Raw genomic sequence first — 17,625 nt, forward strand, 5'->3', positions numbered from 1 at the left:
AATCTGCAGGGTATTTCGCTGGGCTGTCACATGTAATGGCCTGCACTCCCTTCCTTCGGCCCCTACTCTCCTCCTACTACTAGACTTCCCTCACCCTTGTCCTTTCTCTATTATGTTAGACAAGCCCAAGATGACAAGAAAAAAGTTCCTACTAATTGGGCTCCTGTGAAATATACTTAGCCTCAACCTCTCCAATGAGGATGTTAGACTGAGGACCTAGGATCCTGGAAGTGAATCTCAAGTCAAATCTCCTGGATAGAGAGAAGCCCCGTGAACACTGGTCATCCAGTCTCCAAATATTCTCTCTGGACCTCTGGACAAGTTGAGAAGGCCTCCAGCAAGTGTCAGCAGAGGAAGGCTTGGCCAACCCACGCCACTCACCTGGGCACTAGCTCTGGGCTTAGGTCTTACAGAAGTCACAAGCTAACCATGGTGGGCCAAACCCAGTGATTTTTCAAATTTGAATTAGTTGTTAAATTTTTGAAACTGAGATTTTACATTAAAAATAAAGATTTAGTGGGTCAGCAATCAAGTAGAGCTAAGCTGCCTCTTCCAAAGAGGCATGCCCTCTCTTACTACCTGAAGTTCCCACCTAGCCCACAACACCCATTACTTAACCTTCCAGATCCCTGTTGGCATCTGCATTTGCAAACCTTGTCTGTCTTTCCCCCTACTCAGGGGATTCTTTGCAGCCTGTCTCCTGCTGAGCTGATATTGGATTAAGAGCGCCACCCAGTGGCTTGAAGAGGTAGGAATCAGGCTCCTTTCCATTCTTAAATCTCAAAGGAAATATTGCTAATTGCTACCTTCTCTGGTTTGGGGGAGGCCCCTTCCCTATTAAGAACAATCTACTAGAGACATGGTCTTGTCTGGGGATGAAGAGATAATATTCCAGAGAGATGGTATTAGAATGGTTTTCAAAGGAAGACGCTGGGCACAAAGAGAAACAAGGAAACCAGAAAGAGATCTTTTGAAATTAAAACAGTTAGAATCCAGAAAAGGAAGATTAAAAACTGGAGATTAAGAGAAAAAAGGTCAAATTGCTACAGAGTAGGTCAGTGGATGTTACATAGAAGATTAGAAAGAAACCTCATGGAGGACAGAAGGGGATCTGGTTTGCCCCAGCTTATTGCTCCAATCCTCAAGCTGAAAAGAGCCTCAGAGCCTCCCTTTGGAGGTCTGTGACCCTGGGAATTAAAATGCCTGAACCGAAGTCCTGCTGTGTAAAGGGAAAAGTGCTAACAAAGAGGTAAGGCAGAGTGAGGATAAGCAACACTGACCAATTTGTGTAAAAAGTGGTGATAGTCTGCTCCCCACACGAGTCCAGCGGCTGTGTCTGCTGCAGGAGGGCATTGCGGATGACTCGGGAAACATCCGCACCCAAAAACTGGGCCAGTGACTGTATGAAACTGATGTACGCTTTGACTCCTGCCAATAGCTCAGAAGGTCTTGCAATTTCCTGGGTCGTGGCGTTGTAGCCAGCCAGCCACACAATGGCTCTAAGTGACAAAAATCATAATTACAACGATAAATGAGAAATATAGTAAGAGTTATTGCATTTCACTGTGTTCCAGATGCTGCGTGATGAATTTACTACATGCATTATCTCATTTAAACCTCATAGCAATCCAATAAGGTAGGTACAATTATTATCCACATTTTATGGATGAAAAGACTGAGACAGAGCTAGTAAGTCACTGGCTATCTGTGAAGACCACACAGCTGGCAAGTGGCAGAGCTGGGACTTGAGTCCAATAACATTTGATTCCTAACCGCTATGCTCTTCTGCCTCCTCTGGAGAAATTAGTTCAAGTGTTAAAAGACCTGGGCTCCCAAATACCATCTAACTCTACCTGAGGGGTCACACCACCTGCATTCTCAGGGCTGATATTTGTCTTTTCTCCTTGGAAAAAATTAGTTCCAACCACTGTCAGAAATGGAAAACCACACCTAGAAATCTTGGAAGTGCAGTTCAGTCCCTAGTAGCCATGAGACACCAGAGCTGATGGAGATCACAGCTGGCTGGCATGTAGCTATGGCCAACCCTAGAGAAGGTGGGATAACTGTTCACACTGTACAGAAGGTCTTCAAATAATGTTGTCCTGTTATAACATTGATGAGCTGCCACAGAAACTTAACTCTTGTTTATATGGTAAAATTGGTTTTGTTATATTTTGTTTCACTTAAAGTCACAGAACCTATCAACTATGTTAAGTGAGGACTTACTGTATTATTTTAGGGACACACAGGATCACCTCTCCCCACTGGACTCCCATCTTCTTCCAAAATACCTTCCCCAGGAACCTGAGAATTCAGTCAGCCCTTTGACCTAAGGCTTTTTTCCTCATTAAAAGGTAAACAGTAGGAAAAGAAGAACATCCCGCTTTGTCAAAGCTTTTGTCAGTCATTTGCATCTTAATATGCATGAGAGTCTTCCTAAAGCCACAGATGTTTGGGGAGTTTTTTGTTTGTTTTTGACAAAATGCTTAGGGACAGGGGAGAGGAAGAGAACTAACGGGCCTGCTCCCTAGAGGAAAAAAAAAAAGAGAGGAGCTACCACTTGAGGGAAAATAATATGAAAGGGACAGACTGGGGGCAGGCCTAATCTATTTTAGAATTTTCACTGAGGCCAAACCTCTAGGCCAACCCGAGGGCATTAGGAAAAGTGATGTCAGTGAAGAAAATATTAGGGATATGCAGGGAAAACTATAATATCACACCCATGCTACTCTAGGGCCTAGAAACCACTGCCAGCTTCTGAAGGTTTATACATGGACAGTTATCAACTTGTCCTCATCTTGATGTTGTGTATGCACCTGAGATACTCCCTTCCATATAGCTAATGTGTACAGAATAAAATCAAATTTTACTGACACCAAAGCAAAAACCTAATTGAAAAATAAATCTGTATCTCCTACAATCAAAACACAGACTCTTAACTTCTCCCTATTTCTGTCCTTGCCCCTATAGTGCAGCCAGAGTGATCTTATTGAAATACTGAGTCAAATCTTGTACTGCTCCACTCAAACCCTACCAAGGTTCCCCATTCCCTCAGAATAAGAGCTATTCCCTACAATGACAGAGAAGCATCTGGACAGTATGCCACTCCTCCAGCCTCTCTCACCTCACATCCTACCATGGCTCATTCTGTTCCATCCACAATGGTCCCCTCCATGTCCCCTGAACATACCAGGCGTGCTCCCACCTCAGAGCCTTTGCACTTGCTGTTTCCTCTGCTTCAGATATTCTTTCCCCAGACAGTCACATGCTTGGCTTCCTCACTTCTTTCAGGAGCTTACTCAAACATCACTTTCTCAAGCAAGCCTTCCTTGGCCACCCATATAAAATGACAACACACCACACACACTTCCTATCTCCCTTTCTACTTTATTTTTCTGCTTAGCACTTATCACTATCTAATCTATCATCTATTCTACCTTATTTTGTTCATCTATCTCTCTCAGAAGATAAGCTTAATGGGGGGGGGTAGAGATTTTTATCTGTTTTGTATACTGCTGTATTAACAGCTTCTAGAACACTGCTGACACACAAAGTAGCTGTTCAATAAATATTTGTTGAATGAATGAAATATGTAGTGAATATACTACATATTTCAAAAGAAAACATAGAAGACTAGAAGATTATTCACTATAATTCTTCCCCTCATTCCCCTGATTGCTGCCTATAGTACCCAACTCCAGTATAAGGAACGTTTCTTCTACTTTGGGGGCAATGGAATGACGGACAAAGTGGAGGGAAGTGAATCTATATTATCAAGGCCTATCTCTGCCAGGAACTGTCTCATTAGAATCTTTAATTTTCTACCAATGCTTGTTTACAGGTAATTCTCAATTATCTATCTATATCCTTATATATCTATCATTATCCTTACTTCATAGGGTAGGAAACTAAAGCCTAAACAAGTCGAATAACCTGCTCCAGTGTCTTAGCTAATGGCCAGTATCTCAACACAGTTCTGCTGACTGCAAAGGCTCTGCTCATCCTACTAAACCAGTGGTGATCAACTCTGGTTATTCATCAAAACCACCTGTAAAGGTTTGGAGTTCTTTATTTATTTGTTTTTAATAAACATGCTTGGGAACCTATGCCAGATTGACTGCATCAAAATCTCCAGGGTGTAGCATGACTGCCACGATGAATCTAATGGAACCCAAATTTGAGACTGACCATACTATACAAACGTAGAAGACAAAGAAAGAGTGATACCTGTTGAGTCTGGCCTCCAGATGGCTGCTGAGATACTCGGAAGGGAAGATAGTGTGTTCAAATACAGAGAAGCTGTGTACATGGTTCATTGTCAGTGCCAGTTCTGTCAAGTTTACATGTAGCTTGTCCATGCTGGGTAAAATTGAGAAAGTAAAATGAGCCTTGATTATAGGTCTGGCACTGCCTGCTATTATCTGGAAAGGATTTGTCAGGCCCATGACCCTTGGACCCCTTTTATCTTCCAGAAACACTCAGCCTAAACGGTACAAGTTGATACTGACTATAAAAGTAACGTAGAAAATTCACATTTAAGTGCTTTTCCATATCTGTCATTCCCCACCACCAATTCTGCATTCTTTTGCTGTATCACCTTCTGTCTTCCCTGATCTCCCTTCTTTGATGCAGTGCCCAGTTGGCCCAGATCCTCACTTGGTGACAATGCTGCGGTTCTTCCTGTGACTCTCAGCTCCTGGCTTGTCCCTCTCAGGCTCTCCTTTTCTGGGAGTCTGCCTCTGCTTCATGATTTTCTTGTTCTTGGCCTTGCTAATGGTTGTGGCACAGTGCTTAGGTAGAAGCTTTAGAAACAAACACAAGTGAATGGAGAAATGAGATTGTTCCTAAAACTGCTGAGTAGCCCACCTAACGTTCCTTCATTATTTTCTGTTCTTTTTTCTTTCTGCCTTTCTCTCTTCTCCCTTCCAGCATCTCCTTCTGTAATGGGGGTATATTTGCAAAGTGCTCACCTCTTTTAGTTTTTATTAAATATCTCTCCATGTTTAGGCTCAAAGTCTCAAGGTGGCAATGTCTTTCAGGGATCAGATCATCAATCTCCCACCCACATCCTAAAAGAGAATCTTTCCTGATGGAAAAAATCAAGTAAAAAGAGTAAGATCTAAGAGCTCCAACCCACTGCACTTTCTAGGGTCTTCCAGCCTGGAAAGACAGTTATTTTTTTTTGCTGGTATTGAACAACTATCTCATCTGCTGCATTCCTTAATATTTGGTCCTGTGGAGACAGTTAACCACACTACCACAGCCTGTCGAAGACTAAGAGCTCACAATGTGGCCAGCACTCTCTTTCTACTTCTTTGTTTTTCTCTCTCTCTCTCTCTCTCTCTCTCTCTCTCTTTCTTAGATAAGATATATTTCTTGTTAGTTACTTTAAACATCAATACTGCATCTCTTCTCTTCATTGATATACCCCAGTTAGCCATACAGAAAATCTAAAGTAGACTTATATATTCAGGTTATCTCCTTTAAGGTAATCACCTTGGAATTCTCTCCTTTTAGTCAAATGCTGCTGAGTATGTGCAGAGCATGTCTGGAAACTCCTCATTTGGAATTACTCTTTGAGCAGCATAAGAGCCACGAGAAAACTGATGGTGTTACTTTATAGTCACACTTTGTTTTTTTAAGTACAAACTCTTACTGTTTCAAAAAAGTCAAGTCTAACTTAATGGACAGAGATGTGTCACCCTTGAAATTATGCTAAAGTGTCTGTGGTAGATTCTGAAAGTAGTGCCAAAAGTATAACTCCATTAGTAATGGCAACATCACTAATTATTTATTCAAAATGATAATTTTGGAGGGACCAATACTCATTTGTTTGCAAAACTTCTGGTGTGTGTGAAAACAGTTATGGACATCATGTTCTAGTCATCCATGATTCAGCACTGAGCAAATTTCTAACTGTGTCCCTTGCACGTAGTAGATATTCAAACCGAGTGATGAATATACCCATAATTGTACTCATTTGCATATCTTCCTTACATTATTTAAGTGTCTTCCACACATGTGTTTGTACTCTTTTTTCCCTTAAACTGGGACATTCCCAGTTTAAGGCAGAGACTGTGTACCTTCTTTCTGGGATCCTATCCCAAAACCCAGCTTAGCACCCAGTAAGTACCAAATAAGTAATATAATACCTAACATCTATTGAGTTATATACCAAATACATAACGTACTTTATTTTATTTAATCTTTATGATACCTCTATGAAAAAAAAACTATTTTATCCCCACTTCACGTATGAGGAAATGGAAAGGTTAAGTAATAATATAACTATGCGTTTGTATACACACACGCACACAGACACAACCAGGCTCCCTGTCTACCAAAGTTGCTTCAAAGCCTGACTCAAATCCAGGAAGGGGCGAGTTAATCTGAGTAACCTAAAAGACTCCAGGGCAACAGCAGAACAATTTCCTCATTTTCGAATTTTCTGAAATTTAGGTTGAGCTAATCATGACCAGGTGCTGTGAGTCAGTCAAAAAAGGGGAGGGGCGTGGAAGACAAAAACAAGAAAGCAGGCTTGAGGATAAACACAGGGGAGGTGCCTAAAAATGTTCAGACAGCCACGGATTAAGATGCAGATAGACAGAAAGGTGAGAAAAGACAGGTGATCTGGGGGCCACTGTCCTAATACTGTGTACACAGGGCAGTGAGAAGAGGAGAAGTAAACTAGAAAGTTAACTCATCTCTCAGAACTCTTCAAATGAGAGCACAGATTTTGTTAGAGTGCAGCTGTTCAAATAAGTATTTTTAGACACCTCTATCTAGTTCTAAAGGAGTAAAGACTTAAGGGACCATACTAAGAAAAGAATCCTGCCATAAACTCAAGTACACGAAAGCTCTAGCCCTACTTAAGAGAAAGGGTTTAGAGAACTGGGCATTTGAGAGGAAGACAAAGGTAGATAAACAGGTAGGCACTGAAGGATGGCAAAGAGAAAACAAACAGAGGACTGAGCCTACCTGCTCACTCAAGTTTCGCTGCTCAGCGCAGATCTCCAGGACACAGTTACTGGTCTGCTTAGCCAGCTCTTCCAGGAAGGAGTTGCAGTGATGAAGGCCATGGTTCTTCAGATGGGGGTACTTTGGAAAAGAGGAATCATAGAAAAAATTATCACCCTCAAGACAGCCACTTCTTCATAATACTGCTCTGCTCCCCTGGCCTGAGCTACCCACTCCTTCTACAGAAGAATCTGAGAACCAGAGGGAGGACACAGTTTACACAAAACTGAGACATTTAGGGACTCATATCATATACCTATGTTAATGCCCTTCTCAGGATCAAAGTAAACCCTTAGAATTGTGTTTTGAGGGAATAGAAAAGAGATGTGATTAGAGAGATGACAGAGTTTGGAGCTCAGAGTACTCACTTCCTCTGGGCACATCTCATGAGTGCAGTGGACAAAGTGAGCACAAATCAGGGGGAAGGCAATGGCATAACGCAACATGGTAGGTTCCTCCAGGGTCATAGCAAACATCTTCTCAAAGGTACGGAGATGAAAGCTGAAGATAAAAGGGAAAGAGACTTAAAACCAAGGTTTAGGAGCTAGTCCCTTTTAAATGGAGAGAATATTCATTCTTTCAACAAATATTTGTTGATATTCACCACTCCCTTCTTAAGTTTCCTATTCTTAAGGTAGACAGGAACTCAAGAAATGTTACCCTTAAGACTTTTATACTGGACCCTAGGGAAGTTTAGTGATAATCTTCTTCCCTTTCCTTGCACAAAATTTGCTATTCCTTCCTCAGAACCTTTGCATGATTTGGGCCATTCCCCCTAATATAGAAGTCCTTCAGTACTGCTAACTCATATTACTCCTAAAATTGAACATTCAGGCTCCAGAAAACTTTCTCAGATTAATTTCATGAGGCTGATCTTTCCTCAATCCTGTATCCTTTCAATATCATAAACTCTTTTTACACGTTCTTACATCTGCCAGTATTATGTTGATGTCCCTTTCATATGTGGATGTTATACATCCCCACCTATATTCAATATAGAGAACAGAAACAACATACTATGTAGTTTTTTGACCCCTCAAAGAGTAGAGTTACGTACAACGGTGGTCATTTAATAAATGCTGAATGATACTAAGGAAGACAAACTGATTTTTATTCTACGAAGGCCCTATTCTCCAGTCCTCTCAATTATTTTCAGTTCTCCCCACTAAGCCCCCAAGTTTTGCATGTCTTTTCCAAATCACAATGTCTCAAGAATGAAAGGAAGTCCCAAAGATAACAGTGAGGAAAACATGTATTGATGAATTATCCCAGAGAAGAGAAGGCTGTGTAAAGTCCAAATGGCTTTCCTAAAGAAAGCCAGAACAAAAGGGCATCAACTTCAAATTCCTACCACTTGGCGGAAGCTGGAATGAGTGAACTATAAAGTTCGAGTGTCTGCCTTTAAGGAGATCTCAAAAAAACACATGACTTTTTCATTCATCTGGGGGAATTACAATCCTCCACAGAGGCTGTGCAAGAGATCAGGTGAATTGATAAAGAGTACCTTATCAGGACATACCAGAAAGTAGACAAGTCAGAAGTTTCCACCAGCATTTTCTCTACTGAGTCCATCATTCGAGAATGAAAGACAATGAGGTTCATCACCTTGGCTAAGTCAGGGTTCTCATGCAGGTGCAGAGGAGCCTTAGCCACACTGGTGTATGCCTGTGGTGCAGTTTGAAAAAGGGTAGAGAAAAACAAGATAAATGGAAAAAACAGTCTTGGGGCTACAGTTTGGCTGGAGTTTTTCCTGTCTACTTAGCAGTTTTCAATGTTGAATCACTCCATACAGCAGAGCTTAGGAGATAAAAGGAGAAGGGATTGTGGGGGAGGAAGAACCTCAGAATGGGGGGCCATTAACAGGACAGACCTACCTGTAGGCGGAACCAGTCCAGCCTCAATCCAGAGAATTCAAATTTGTCTCCATTATCAACTGCAAGAAAAACAGGAGTTTGAAAGGAAACAATAAAGCAGCACCCTATATCCAACTGCATAGAATGGTAGGATCTCTTCAAAGTTATCTGTCCCATTCCCTGGCTCAAGAAATCAACAATTCTGGGAAAAAAAAAAATGATGTTCATCCTCGCATATCCCCTGCCTCCTCTACTTCCTCCAGTTACCTTGTTTGAGATTCAGAGAGGAGAGAGTACTGACGAATGAGGACATGATGATGGACTCCTCCTCAGGACACACAGACAGGTTCTAAGAGAGAAGCTGGAATTACTGTCAAGTGGGCAACATGCAATCAGTGTATGAAGGTAGAAAGAACTGCTAAGTGTCACAGAAAGAGCCAAGCCAGAGATGGAGGAAACCTCCTGGGTCCCCTGCCATGCTAACACTTAATTTCTCTTTATTTTTCTCTTCTATTTCTATGTAGCTTCATTTTGGGGTGGGTGGCTGGGTTGCGGGGAGATTGCCAAGATTATTAGTCTTTTTTTTTTGCTTTTAACAAATGTAGCAGGGAAAATCGGACTTTTTGAAATTCAGCCAGAGTATTCTCCAGGGTAAAATGACCAGGGATCACCCTGAAATTTCCAAAGCATGATTAATTAAACATACTTGAATGATGTCACTGAGCACAAGAGCATCAAATCTGGCCAGGTACTGAATGTGGTATTGCTGTATCACTTTGACATGTCTTCGGACAAGAGCCCTAATCTCTTCCAACAAGAAAAGCAGTTCTGCAATGCTCCTACAAAGTCAAGGATGACAAGAGAGAGATGTATGAGATTAGAAATATGAACTGAGACAAAGAGAATGATAACAGGGCAGAAACTGAAACCTCCTGAGGTCATGTAATGCCTCCCTGTCCCTTTTCCCAGCCCATGTGAGGTCAAGATTCTTAACTATGTCAGGTACTAACGAGTCAACATAGTCCTCAGGTGTCTTTGTCTTGGTGACATTTTCTGTGTGGCGAACCAGCCAGGTGACCTCATCACGAATGAAAGACAGGGCCATGAAAGCATAGAGGACCTAGGGAGAGGACAGGAACTATGAGAATTTTCAACTTTAAAAATAGATTTTAAAAAATAGATTTCAAAGCACACAGAAAACTGTTATACCATGATAATATGTATATAGATATACAATTGTAGCCACACCAACAATAGTGTCCAATAAACAGAGATCCACAAAAAACTATGTGACAGAATCAGACATGTACATATATTGGCATTAGCTCACAGTCAATAATCTTTCCTCCCTATCAAATTAAATTTTAGAAATATTTACTAGGTATTTATGTGATTTTAAAAAAAGCAAATTCTGTCTTCCATTAGTTCACACTCAAATAGGGCATAAAGCAAGTATACAAATAGCCAAAATACATGATATGCTATGATAATGCTCAAAAAAGAGATACAAAAAGTTTGGGATACTCCAAGAAGATTCAAGGGAATTAGCATATCCATATACAAACAGATATCGGAAGACTCAGAAATGCAAAAATTCATGAATGCCAAGTCACCCCCCACATAGAGTCTTTTATCATCATCACCCTCCCAACATTTCATTCTCTTGCCTTGGGACCCAGTAGTCCTGGTTCATCTGTTAACACGGTTACCAGCTCCTTCACTGCCATCCGAAGAAATTGGCGTCGTTGACAGTGAAACTGGCCACTGAGAAAAGAACATGGAAACTAGAGAACATGGCCTCTCTCACCCTTAAAAGTCTTCCAAAGGCAGCACAGAAGAGAGCTGAATTTAAGAAGGGGTGTCAGGCAGAGAAACGCTCAATTCTACATTTAGACTTTGTGAGAAAACACAAGAATCTGCAGAGCAGCAGCAGGTTCTTAGGTTGAGGCAATAAGGCTGGCTGTACAGAAACTAGAGGTGGCTTAGGAGAGAACAAAGGTTAGGAGCGATTCCTATTCCATCCCCTCTCGGAGAACCTGTTCCCCACCTTTACCTGTTCGCAATTACATGTTCCTTGCTTTCCTTTATGTCTGCCACTCGTTTGCCATACCTAAGGGTTGACACAAACACAACAGGGTTGGTCAAATCATTGGTTAGAGGTCTTGTCCCACCTTCTGAGTTCTCAGAGATTACAAACTACAGCCTGGGGGAGCATGGGAAGCCCTCAGGATCTTTCTAAACCCTACTTTTCACTTTGGCCTGGCCTATTAATAAGAGATTCATAGAGCGTAGAGACCATTCAGTTTTCTTCATTATTTTGCAGATGAAGGAAATAATACCTGGGGGGTGGGGGATGACTTGCTTAAGGTCACATAGGATTTTAATGGCAAAGCAGGGACTAGACTTCTCATCCTGTGCTCCTGCCTTGACATCTTCAAGCCAAAGTTCTCTTCCAGGTTTGAGGGAAATAAAAGAAGCAGTGCATAAATATGACACAGGCCCAGCTCTCAAGTAAAATAGTTACTCCAGCTCTACCTGGGGTCCTATTCTCACCCTTCACCTCTTAGAATTTAATTTATCAGTTATCCCTTTGTCACTTTAATCTCTCCCTCTCCACTGGCTTATTCTCTTCTCCCAACAAAGCAGTTCAAAGCCTTCCTTATTCTAAAAAGACCCTTACTTGACCATGACAATCTATTAAACTTTGCCTGTTCTCCCACACCATGAAACTCCTCCAAAGAGACACCTATGGTCTTTTTACTTCACTTTTCACAGACCCTTGAAACCCAAAGGCCTTTGACACTAAACAAATTGCTCCTGCTAAGGCCAATGTGAACTTTCGAATCACCAAATTAAATAGTCTTTTCATTATTCCTGGTTTGTCTGTAATATTTGACTTTCCTCACAAGACCTCTTTTTTTTCTATGAGTGACTCGTACCATATTTTCTTAGGCTCTTTGCTTTCTATGTTCCTTATATCTGTCCCCTCTTGTCCTGCATCACTATTGCTATCACATTAGTTGAACTTTATAACCTTTCATTTCCCTTCACCAAACCACTCCCATATTGAACTTAGCACAGAATCAAAGAAATTTAGAGTTGGAAAGTGTCTTAATTAAATCAGGATTTAACTCCACTGGCAGATAATTATTTCAACCTCTACATGGTATGATGGAAAGAGAATTGAAGAGTTGAAGAATCTGGAATTATTTCCTAATTCCACCTCTTAACTGATGACATCGAGACTGAGCCTCCATTTTCTCATTTATAAAAAAATATATATTAATACCTATATCTACTTATAAGTATTGTGAAGATTAAATTAGATCATTTATGTCAAAGACTCCCTAAACTATAAATCTTAGATGTTAGTCATTCTTAGTGACGGGGAACTGTACACTCTTCAAACATCCCCTCCATTCCTTAAAAGGAATAATCATTAGAAAGTTTTTCTATATATCTATCTAGATATATAGATATAGAATTCTATAGCTCCAAATCCACATCCTATATCTTCAAATTTCATTAATCTTAGATTACTCGCTCTTAATTCTGGCAATGATTTCTTTTATAATAATATCCAGATGTTGAGAATATGAAGAACAAATATTCCCATAAACCGTTGATAATATAGTTGTTTAGAGGGCAATTTGGTAAGCTATTAAAATTAGAAATAAGGCATATCCTTTACCTCAGCAATTCCACTTCTGAGATTACCCTATAGAAATGTTCACAAAGATATATGTCTAAGGATGTTCATTACAGCATTTGTAATTATGTTTTTTAAGAGTGTAAACAGGTCAAATATCCATCAATAGGGTATTGGGTAAATAAATTATGTTACAACCACATAATGAAAGACTATTTCACTGTTAAAAATAATAAGTCTCTATTGGCTAATATACAAATCTATCCAAAATACAGTAAGGAAAAAAAAAAGCAAACTGCAGAACATAATGTAGAATGTAGATCCACTGCTTTTTAAAAATTGCCTATATAAGGTTGAAAATACATGCACACCTTTACATGTTTATATATAAACACAAGCATCTGGAAGGCATACAACAAACTATTCTGGGAGAGGAGATTGCAGTCAACTTCCACTTTGTGTTTTTGACATTTCTGGATGTTAGTTTTGCAACTATAAAAAATAATAAAGGTATTTGACCCTTTTCTTAATCCCACACCTCTTTCTCTTTGTAGTGCTCTCTCTATTCTTCCCTTCACAGTTAAACTTCTTGAAAGTATTACCCATTAAATTTCTTATTTGCCATTTGCACCTAAACCCACTGCAACCAAGCTTTCAACTTCTGAAGTTGTTCAGAAGAAGGGTGCTAAGACCATCTGTATAATTGAATCCAATAAACATTTTTCAGTCCTCATTTATTTGACCTCTCAACATCATCGAACATGGATAAACAGTCCTTCCTTCTTGGAGTGTTGTCTTCCTCACTTCTGCTTTCTCTCTTCTTCTCAACATCCCTCACTGATTTCTCTGCTTCTGCTGGCCCTTAAGTATCAGTATTCCCAGAGGTTCTGTCCAAGTCTCTTCTCACTCTACATGTTCTCCTTGAGCAACCTCATTACTCCTATGGCTTTGATTATCATTTCACTAATCTTTATCTGAATCCAGATCTCACTTCTAAATTCCAGAACCACAAAGTAAAAGGTCTAACATGCACCTATCTTCAGTGTCCTACAGATACTTCAAATTCAACCTGCTCAAAACTAATTTACAATCTTTCCCCCACAAATTTGCTTTTATTCTCTATCTTAAGGAATATCAAGTATCCATACCAGAAACCTTGACTTCATCCTCAGTTCCTCCTAATTTACTTATTTAACCTCTGCTTCTGTTTTTGTGCATCTAATCTCTTTTCTTCCCTGCAGCCAGAGTGATTTTTTTTTCTAAAAATGCAAATATGTTCATGTCACTCCCCTGTTTGAAATGACTCAATGACCTCTACTCTTTTTAGGACAGGTTCAAACTCCATAGGATAGGACATACAGGGCCCCAATTACCTCTCTAAATCTGTCTCAACAACCCCATTTTTATAACCCAGCTGCCCATGCACTGAACTACATACATTTCTTAGAACTTGACATACTCCCTCTTGCCTCAAAATCTTGATAGTTTCTCTGCCCAGAATATCCTTCTCTGCCCTAAGCAACATTTTTGCCTTCGCACAACTACACACACACACACACACACACACACACTTCATTTGTTTAATTCTTCAGATCTGTCTCCAAGTTTTTCTGGATCCTCCAAGGCTAGTTTAAGTGTCCTTCTAAATGCTTCCATAGCATTTTGTGTTTATACATCATAATCTCTTCCTATATCACAACAGTTTGTCTATTTTCCCCAATTTGTAAGCTCCTTGAAAGCAGATTGTCTTTTCTTATTTAATAAGCACATATATTGCACTTACAAGGTACCACACTTTTCTATGTGCTTTATAAATAGTCTTTCATTCTTCATAACAACCCTAGGTCACAGAGAAGTACTATTATTATCCCCATCTTATAGATAAGGAAATTAAGGTATGGAATAAAGAAGTACTTTGCCGAAAATCACAGCCGGTAAGTGGTATGGCTAGAATTCAGACCCAGGTAGTCTGGCTCCAGATTTTGGCTACCTCCCCAAAATCCAGTGACGTGCCTAGTAAAAGTAGGTATTCAATAAATATTTTTTCAATAATTAGAATTAATCCTTACTATTCATACTTGGGACACTCATGGAGATTGAAAAAGGATGTGAGGAGGAGCTAAAAATCTCAAAAGAAAATGAGATTTGCTCTCACGTCTCACCCTTTCAAACTGCTAAACAGATCCTCGGTGACCTTGTGCACCTGTAGCACATCCTCCCGGATGAGGGTGATGTACAGGGAACCCTGCAGACACAGCTTCCACAGCTTCTGGCACTGGTTATTGGAGTTGAGGCATCCATGACAAAGAAGAAACCCAACTGCAAGTGGGCAAAACAGTACAGAAGAAGATTTCAGAACCTGCTACCCATGTAACATGCTGCTCTGTCTCTTTCCGCCTGTCCCACAAAACTTACTGATAATCCAGCGCTCCATCACTTCCACAGACAGGTACTCACAGGCCATCTGTGGGAAGGGAGACTGAGGTGATGAAGTGGTTATTTAACTGGTCTTCCCCTAAAGACCAGTAGTCAAGTTAGCATGTGAGTACCAAAACCAACTTTTATTTTACCAGACTGGATTACAGTTCTTTGATAAGCCAACATCTGGGAAACCTGCCATTTATGGAGGTGAAGCATTGGAAGTGAATTGAGGAAAAAGAATATAGCTGAGAAAAAGGAAAGGAGCTTGGCATGAAAGTCAGGACAAACAAAAGGTTTAATTTAACTTCTCTTCAACAGTTCAGATACTTTTAATAACAGGAGAGCAACATTCAAAACCTTCTCATGATTTCTCTCTCCTTCAGATTCTTTTACCGCTTAAAAGATTAATCACTCGGTTAGCAATCCTCATTCATCTTGTACCACCAGCTGTATTTTTATGACTACATGGCATATCTTCCCTACTAAACTGTAAGTTCTTTGAAGGAGGACATTGGACCCACAGTAGTTAAATAAAAACATTTACGAATTAATCGATGCCTATGCTCAGGTTCCCACAGGGCTGAATAGGTGCCTAACAACTCACTTTCATCCATTTACTAAATTCCTTCTATGGGCAGGCACACACTAAACCTGGTCCAAATAGATCCAACCCAACCAGGATTTTTTTTTTTTTTTTTTTTAGCTACAAGAGATGATCAATTTAGAGGCTGAGAGCTAAAACATTCTTAGAATTGATTTTTCCTGAAAGAAGCATCCTTCCCAGAGATAACCTTGACAAAGAGAAGGCTCCAATGAAAGTAGAAAAAGGGAACTCACTGTGTCTGAATTAACAGGGTTAATCATGGCAGGGGGTGTGCTGATGAGACTTAGAAGTTGGGCATTGCGCCACTGATCAGCGCCGTGGTTCCTTCTGAGGAAGAGAAAATACAAAGAGAGAAGGGCTCCACTCACAGCCTGTGGGGAAAACAAATGAATCCTTAATGTCAATGATGATGAAAATATACTTCGGCCTGATGAATTCCCTACTCTGTCAGGGAACTTGCCTTAGTGTGAGGCCCAAATTCCTCTGTCAGCTTCTTCAGAGGATGGTCATACTCCAAGATCATCTGAGCCAGACGGGCAAAACTGGAGTCACTGGAAGAAAGCATAGGAAAGAGGAATTACAGGCTTCCTTTAATCATGATGTAAATGCTCTTGTTTGCACATAGGATAAAGATGTGTGCATAGGCTGGCATTCTTTATCATCTACAAAAGTATACATACTAAACTATGAATTACATATATAGATAATGCATTCCAGGCCCAGGTATATTAAGCTATGGTTAGATAGAACCACATAATTTTGAGCAGGTCCATGAAAGTTTCTTCCTCATTAGCACCCAAAATAGAATTGGACACATGATAGGTATTCTATAAATTCATGTTGATTAGTGGTAAATCAAGTCATATGCCTGGACCCAAATCTGTATACAACCCAAAAGGTATACAACCCAAAAGGATATATATGTATGTGCCTAGGCATTCACGTAGACACACTGAAGTACACATCATGCATAGAACAATGTGCCACAGCCTACTCTTATCCCTCTGGACTTCATTTTTTTCAGCCCTTACTTTTATTTTCACTAATGGAAGAGCACAGAATTGCAGATAATCCAAAATCCATTTATATTTGACTTCAAATGTATTATCATACATTGCTTACCTCTAATGGTTTTACCTTGCTAACATCATTCCTACCAATACTAAAAAAAAAAAAAAAAAAAAAAAAAATTTTTGCCTTTTGCAATAACCTGAAAGGCAGAGAGAAAGCCAATCTAAGATTAAAAACTGATCAGAAACAATGCAAACTAGGTGATACCTCACTAGCAGATATTTAAGAGTTAACTATATATAAAGATACACTTGTTGTGTATGCCCTCACAAATATTCTAAGTCATTTTATTTTGCCTGCCTGGGTCATCATGTAGATTATAAGTTCTCATATGAGAAAGTATGGTATCTATTTCCTTTGTGTCCACCCCCTACTCATAGCACTATGTATGAGATTCTTCATCTCTTATTCCCCTTAACTCACGTATGTCCGTGCATCATCTCATGGGCACAGTTGTACACGCCAATTAGTACCCGTCGATCCTCAATCCGTGACAGAAGTAAAATAACTGAGGTGTAAGTTACAATCAAGTCCAGGTAACTCCGAGTGAAGTCAAAGTTGAGACTCTACAAGGAAAATACATAGGAACCCAAGAGCAACGAGGCCAAATTAAGCTTTACTATCCCAACAATTCCAGGCAGTGCTAAATAGACTCTGAAAAGGATCTATTTAGAAGAAGGAACTCACAGGATTGCAAATTTAGGAGAAAATTGGAATAAAAATTAGGGGCCAAAAGTGAGCTCAAGTTACAAGGAGGCCAGGAAAATAAGGTAGCATTTAGGGGTTGGAGGAAGTAAAATAACATTTTTATGTAATTTTTGTATTAATTAAATCACATTACTGATCTGCTTCATGTGTAAACACACTTTAATTTTAGGACTTTTTAACAAAAGAATTATAGTCCTTGAATGAATAGCCATTCATTTATTCTGTAGTATATTACATATATTATTATATATTATATAGTCCTGGAGGAATAGCTATTCCTCCAATCCCACCCCACCCCACAC

At 39.9% G+C, this 17,625-nt stretch overlaps 1 protein-coding gene across 3 annotated transcripts in view; it reads right to left on the reverse strand.

Annotated features, from left to right (window-relative positions):
• The window catches only part of NCKAP1L (NCK associated protein 1 like), a 37,442-nt gene that overhangs the window by 13,615 nt on the left and 6,202 nt on the right, over positions 1-17,625 (reverse strand). For all 3 annotated transcript variants that reach the window (XM_039862117.1, XM_039862116.1, XM_039862118.1), the window contains exons 5-21: positions 17,039-17,181; positions 16,005-16,095; positions 15,778-15,915; positions 14,935-14,983; positions 14,682-14,838; positions 10,924-10,980; positions 10,538-10,634; positions 9,881-9,990; positions 9,577-9,709; positions 9,138-9,219; positions 8,892-8,950; positions 8,537-8,682; positions 7,386-7,518; positions 6,979-7,098; positions 4,657-4,802; positions 4,228-4,359; positions 1,281-1,499 (exon numbers count right to left, since the gene is read on the reverse strand). In XM_039862117.1, coding sequence (XP_039718051.1) covers positions 1,281-1,499; positions 4,228-4,359; positions 4,657-4,802; positions 6,979-7,098; positions 7,386-7,518; positions 8,537-8,682; positions 8,892-8,950; positions 9,138-9,219; positions 9,577-9,709; positions 9,881-9,990; positions 10,538-10,634; positions 10,924-10,980; positions 14,682-14,838; positions 14,935-14,983; positions 15,778-15,915; positions 16,005-16,095; positions 17,039-17,181 — 2,012 coding nt within the window. The remainder of the gene's footprint in view (positions 1-1,280; positions 1,500-4,227; positions 4,360-4,656; positions 4,803-6,978; positions 7,099-7,385; positions 7,519-8,536; positions 8,683-8,891; positions 8,951-9,137; positions 9,220-9,576; positions 9,710-9,880; positions 9,991-10,537; positions 10,635-10,923; positions 10,981-14,681; positions 14,839-14,934; positions 14,984-15,777; positions 15,916-16,004; positions 16,096-17,038; positions 17,182-17,625) is intronic.

This window comes from Pteropus medius, unplaced genomic scaffold, assembly GCF_902729225.1.
Source record: "Pteropus medius unplaced genomic scaffold, Ma_sr-lr_union100, whole genome shotgun sequence".
Taxonomy (NCBI): Eukaryota; Metazoa; Chordata; class Mammalia; order Chiroptera; family Pteropodidae; genus Pteropus; species Pteropus medius.